At 36.5% G+C, this 6588-nt stretch overlaps 1 protein-coding gene across 1 annotated transcript; it reads left to right on the forward strand.

Annotated features, from left to right (window-relative positions):
- Positions 1 to 4973: 4973 nt before the first annotated feature.
- Positions 4974 to 6083, forward strand: LOC108531908 (olfactory receptor 6K2). Its single transcript, XM_017875544.1, has one exon. The coding sequence runs from the start codon at positions 5015 to 5017 to the stop codon at positions 5981 to 5983; it is 969 nt and encodes a 322-aa protein (XP_017731033.1). The 5' UTR covers positions 4974 to 5014; the 3' UTR covers positions 5984 to 6083.
- Positions 6084 to 6588: the final 505 nt, after the last annotated feature.

Genomic DNA, 6588 nt, shown 5'->3' on the forward strand with positions numbered 1-6588 from the left:
TTTTCCCAGCACCATTTATTAAATAGGGAATCCTTTCCCCATTTCTTGTTTCTCTCAGGTTTGTCAAAGATCAGATGGCTGTAGATGTGTGGTATTATTTCTGAGGACTCTGTTCTGTTCCATTGGTCTATATCTCTGTTTTGGGAAACTGGAACTTTTTGAAAAAGAACTTACTCCATATCACAGGGCAGGATAAATTTAAGAAGAGAATGTACTGTCTTGAGGGCTCAAAGGATGATTACATTAAAAAAACTCTGGAACAAAATATAAGGTAATAAATCCAATGGAAACATAGATGTTTCAATTAAAAATAAGCTTATAAAATCTATATGTCCATAAGGATACTCAAAAAATGAAGCAATTCAATTTAAATTTTTTTGTCAAATAATTAATATATGTGATTTGAATTTATGCAAAAAAATATAACTCTTATAAATCAGTTATGCAAACCTTAAAAATATAATGAAAAGTCTATTCAAGCACATTTATACTCAGGAATAGGTAACTAAATAAAAGTCATTACTTCTAGGTTTTAAAACACTTAAATATTTCATTGTAAAAACATTTTAAGACTTTCAATATGCAATTGCATCTTTTATTACTATATCTTCCCTAAAAGCTAGAATGCGATTAGCACTTTGGACAGCCCCCTGAAAAATTCTACTCTATTGAATAGCCATGTGCTCACATAAGATTAATATATTAGACAATGATAAAGTAGGTTATAAAAAATTGTGAAACTATTTTGAAGTGTTTTAATCATAGATGTTAAAAGCTCTTTTAATAGACAAGAACAGTCTATGCTATTATCTTTATAACCTGTAAGTTAAGTTCATGTCAAGTTTCCTCCAGAGACATATTTTAAACAGTGTTAGCAATTACAATGAAAGGACTGTAAGGTCTACCAGAGTCTCCACATTTGCCTACTTTCATAGGACTACTCTGCTATTTTCCAGATTACTGAGCACCCCATATTTTATTCTTTTTTTATCCAATGCTATTAAAATTCCAGAAAAAGTAAGATACTTCTTATTACCATTCTTCAGGTTAGAGAAAGTAGTTAATCATTTCTCCCTCATGGGACAGAGAGTAGGTTTTGTTGAAACATTCTCTATGACTTGGAGCACAGAGCTAAGGCAACTGTTTTAGCCCAGTAGCCACTCTTCTGTTAAAAAAGACACAGTTCAAATAACAGAGACAAGGACAGTAAAGTACAGCAGAGGCTTTGACATTAAACTTCTAGAGTAGAACTCTAATTGTAACGCTTCTTAGTTGTGTGACCCTAGGAAGGATTCTTAACCTCTCTATACCACAGTATTCTCATTTGTAAAATTGGCATAATCATAGTTCTTAAATGAATTTACACAGTACATGCAGTTCCTGACCCAGAGTAAGTGTTTAATAGATGTTATCTTTTATTATTAAGGTTATCTTTATAACGACCTAGTTTGCCTAGTTTTCTTTCAGTCAACAAACAACGTTTTCTGCAGGTATCTGTAACCACCGGTCTTTCATCTTCAACTCTTCTTATCCATATCACTTGTGGACTGCCAGACAGACTCTCTTGGTTAATTCATTGCATTGCTGTCTTCATTATGTTGATAGAACCCTCCTCATCTCAAGTCTGAAAATTCACAGAAATTTACCCGTTTACTTTTCCCTTTCCCATCCAAAACACACATGAAAAAAAAAAACTAACAGGAGGAAAGCATAGAAAGAGTCGTATTTCTGAACGTAATTGTGTATATGTTTGTTTGGTTTTAATAACAGATATTTTTTATTAAAAGTGAACAAACCCAGCACTTTAGGACCTCGACTTTGTGAATTTTATAAAACAAACCTCTAAACGGTGTTAAAAGTCAATAGAGAGAGAAGAGCTAGAAAAGGAAACAGGGACCTTGCTTCCTAAAATGAAAGGTAAGATCTGTCTGTCAGATCCTGATTTCCTAAGACGGCACCTACGCAGAGACAGCTCTGCAGAGCATAGGAAGGGAGCACACGCCTGCCTTCAGGCACGCCTTCTGCTTTTCATTCTTCTGATCCTTACCTACACAAGAGTGTGTTCTTTGGGAGTTGAACAGAGCTGAAATTGGATCTTCATCTCACCATTTCCAGGTCAGGGATCTTAGCAATGTTCTTTCAGATGTAGTTATTTTTGGTCAAGCCTCCTTTGAATTCGTGAGGGAGAATTAATTGCCCCCTTCCAGCACTTTGTTTTGATATCTACTTGGGAGATTAAGATTTTGCAAAATACAAATTTGTCAGGATTTCTATATTTTATATTAGATATTGATTTTACTATAAAGGGAATCATATCATATTAATCGTTTTATTCTCAAAATTTTCATGAATAAATGAAGGAAAGTGGAAACCATTTTGATAGGACTAGCATAGAACTAGCACACAATGCTGTTAATCTGCTGTAGCCTTGGGAAACTTCCCTGACTGTTGTTTCTCTGCCTAGAAATGTCTCTGACCTCTGTGCATAAAGAAAGTAAAACAAGAGAAAATCAACACTATTAGATAAAATATTGGCCCCAAATTTGAATAGGAACTAGTAGATGGAAGATGTGGAAGACCAACTGTTTTTTCTAAGGTGGGGAGAATGTCCTGGAAACAAACAGGATGTAAGTCTAGCTCCCTCCTTTCATTATCTACTTCCCTCTACTGTATGAACATCCCTCAAATCTGGGTCTTGGATTTTAGCATTTTGATTCATTAAAAATTCAATCCAACAAAAAGTGCCACAGAAAAAAATAAGTTTTTAAAAAGAACATTTATTCTGATGCCCACAGCTCTGTGAGTTGGAGTTCCCTGGGACTAGGGTTTCCCTAATTACCAGCCTAAACTGCTTTACCTAATTGGAGCCATTATAGGGATAGTTGTTTTCCTCTCAAATCTTGAGTCTTGCTCTGTCGCCCAGCCTGGAGTGCAGTGGTGCAATCTCGGCTCACAGCAACCTCCACCTCCCGGGTTCACGTTGTTCTCCCGCCTCAGCCTCCCGAATAGCTGGGACTACAGGCGCCCACCACCATGCCTGGCTAATTTTGTTTTTATATTTTTAGTAGAGACGGGGTTTCACTGTGTTAGCCAGGATGATCTCAATCTCCTGACCTCATAATCCCCCTGCCTCAGCCTCCCAAAGTGCTGGGATTACAAGCGTGAGACACCGCGTCCAGCCAATTTCCTCTTCTTGTAAGGACACTGGCCCTATTGGATTAAGGGCCACCCTAATTTCCTCATTTGAACTTTGTTATCTAAAATACTGTATGTCCAAATATAGTCACATTCCGAGGAACTGGAGGTTAGAAACTCAACCTACAAATTTTCAGGGGACACAATGTAACAGCCCATAATAGGTGAGGATGTACATTTGGGTTTACTTAGAAACCTCAAGGTGAGGTTTCTAAGTAAGAGAGTCCTGAAGAAAATGTGGAGCTCATGAGAGATATCAAAAACAAGGAATTCTGGAGTCATAATAACTACCGAGAATAGAAGGCCAATACAAATTGATAAATAATCTTGAATAAATAAGATCTTGAAACAATAGATTCTTCTATGTGAAAGGAAATATAGAGTAAAGAGAAAATGATCACACAATTTGGTGTTATGTTTACACTTGGGATATAAAAAATTGAATAACCAATGAGGAAAACCAGGATAGCATGGCATCAAATAGGCAAAGAAAGGAGAGAGTTTCAAACATTGGGCAATTGACCTTTGGAAGTTAGTGGCAATGAAGACAAAGGGAGGCCATTAAATTTCAATGAGAAAGTCACTGGTATACCTTAAGAAAAGAGATATGGGAAGTCGAGGGTGGATAAATTATTCAAAGAGATTCAAGGAAGAATGAATAGAATAAATACCTTTTATACATTAGAAAAATAATGCAGTTGCTACAAAGGAGGGAAATAATCTGAATAGAAATAGCATTTTCTTCCAAGATAAGAAGAAACATGCATGTTTGATTGCAGAAGAGATAAATAAAGTAAAACAAACATTCTGAAAAGAGAATAAATTAATAGGACAATATCCTATAATGTGTGCATGTGCAGTTTAAATTGTATTCTACAGGGCATTGCAGCTCTGCCATTCCTTCTAACTACCCTCATTCAATTGTACCAGAGCAAGTGTACAACCATATTAAGCATTTATTTATTAATATAGTTAGTTTTCATAAATTACTTCAAGATCTCCTTACCAAGAAGAAGTAGAAGAGAAGGAAAGGAAGGAGATAGAATAGACCATCTTATAAAAGAAAGTAAAATAACTTACGATTATTGCCATAGCTTTTCTTCTCCAAATATTCTCTGAATTATGGTTAAGAACATACATATGAAGAGAGGGAGAGTTATTAGACAGAGAAAGAGGGTTGAAAGAATTCACCAGTAATGGCTTTGTCTTTATCATAAAAATATGCCAGTCAAATCATATGCCAAGAATCCAGTAAACTGGGAGCTTGAAAAAAAATATTTGGAACAGTGTGGGGAGATTATTAGGGAATCAATAAGATTTAAATATCGAAAAGAACATCCTCTTAATTATTTGTTATTCCTTCAATGCCTTGTCTAATTCTATATATGCCTAAATAAAATCATTTTAAAATATAGTCCCCTGACCAGCAGGACCACCATTGCCTGACAATTTGTTAGAAATGAAAATTCTTGGGCCCTACCTCAGAACTACAGATTAGGAACGAGCTCTTAGTATGAGGACCAGAAATCTGAGTTTTAACAAACCCTCCAGGTGATTCTGATGCATGTTAATATTTGATAATTTCTCATCCAAAATATTGACTGTGGTTTCCGACTGGATTTTTCCCACACTACAACTTAAGTCGTAAGCAACTATGGAATATGGACCATGTCCTTCTTCCTTGTCTTCCTTTCTATCCCCATTATAGGGCTCTATCCAGAGGCTGGCTTCTTGTAAGTGTATTTCTTTATCCGATAGTAGACGCCTCTTAGAAGACTTGAGTGCACTGAAAATTGAAACTCTCACTTCCAACTTGGAGATGGAGAGCCCCAGTCGAACCACTGCTCAGGAGTTTATCTTCTCTGCTTTCCCTTATTCCTGGGTTAAGTCTATTGTCTGCTTTGTTCCACTGCTCTTCATCTATGCTTTCATTGTTGCTGGAAACCTGGTCATCCTCACAATGGTCCAGTTGAATACTCATCTCCACACTCCCATGTATGTTTTTATCAGTGCTCTTTCTTTCCTGGAGATTTGGTATACCACAGCCACAATTCCAAAGATGTTATCTAGCCTGCTTAGTGAGAGGAGGAGCATTTCCTTCAATGGTTGTCTCCTACAGATGTATTTCTTCCATTCCACCGGCATCAGTGAGGTGTGTCTCTTGACAGCTATGGCCTTTGACCGCTACCTGGCCATCTGCAGCCCGCTTCATTATCCCACTATCATGACACCCAAGCTATGTACCCAACTGACTTTAAGTTGCTGTGTTTGTGGCTTTATCACACCCCTTCCTGAGATTGTCTGGATCTCTACACTGCCATTTTGTGGTTCGAATCACCCTGAGCATATCTTCTGTGACTTCCTCCCAGTGCTGCGCCTGGCCTGCACAGACACACGAGCCATTGTCATGATTCAGGTAGTGGATGTCATCCATGCAGTGGAGATTATAACAGCTGTGATGCTCATCTTCATATCCTACATTGGTATTGTGGCTGTAATTCTATGTATTCGTTCATCTGGAGGCCGCCGCAAAGCATTTTCCACATGTGTCTCTCACCTCATAGTCTTTTTGCTCTTTTTTGGTAGTGTGGCTCTCATGTACCTGCGCTTCTCTGCCACCTACTCCTTGTTCTGGGATACAGCCATTGCTCTGGCCTTTGCAGTTTTGTCTCCCTTCTTCAACCCCATTATCTATAGCCTGAGGAATAAAGAAATAAAAGAAGCTATAAAAAAGCACATAGGTCAAGCTAAGATTTTTTTTTTCCATAAGACCAGGGACCTCAAGTAAGATCTTTTAGTTGAGATCTTGTATAGTTGCTGGTTTCTCTTCACCTTCAGCTCTCAGCAATCTGTTTTTTCCTATCAGCCTTTTATTAAAACCGGTCCCCCAAAGCCAAAAAAAAAAAAAAAAAAAAAAAAAATTCAGTAGTAGCTAAAGTCAATAGCTTCTATTTAGTCTTTACTCAATTAGACATATTTTTCAACCTGATTTTATTAATTAAACTTTCTGCCACTCAAGTTATTCGTAGTAAATTCATCGTGTTGAAATGTTCTGCATAAATATTTACCTTAATTTTAAAGCAATTAACATATTTGTCTGTAAGACATGGTCATTTAAAAAGTATCCTTCATAAGACCAAGTTTTATCCATGGTGCCTTCAGCTTCTATAGTTGAAAAAAGATTCAGATTTTTAAATTGAGTATCCAAGTATTGATCACTAAGTGATTTAATTAAATTACTCATTAAATAATCAGTTTTTCATGATAAATAAAAAAACTCAGATGCTGCATTCACTGTGATCATATGCATTGTACATGTTAAGTAATAAACATAAAAACTATCTGTTGAATGAATAAACCAACCTACCATCATGCTGCACTCTGATTGTTTTA

The sequence above is a fragment of the Rhinopithecus bieti genome, unplaced genomic scaffold (genome assembly GCF_001698545.2).
Source record: "Rhinopithecus bieti isolate Rb0 unplaced genomic scaffold, ASM169854v2 scaffold_10132, whole genome shotgun sequence".
In the NCBI taxonomy this organism is placed as follows: domain Eukaryota; kingdom Metazoa; phylum Chordata; class Mammalia; order Primates; family Cercopithecidae; genus Rhinopithecus; species Rhinopithecus bieti.

What these genes read in the sequence shown, in the direction of transcription:
- LOC108531908 (XM_017875544.1), top strand. Translation starts at nt 5,015, where the DNA reads ATGGAGAGCCCCAGTCGAACCACTGCTCAGGAGTTTATCTTCTCTGCT.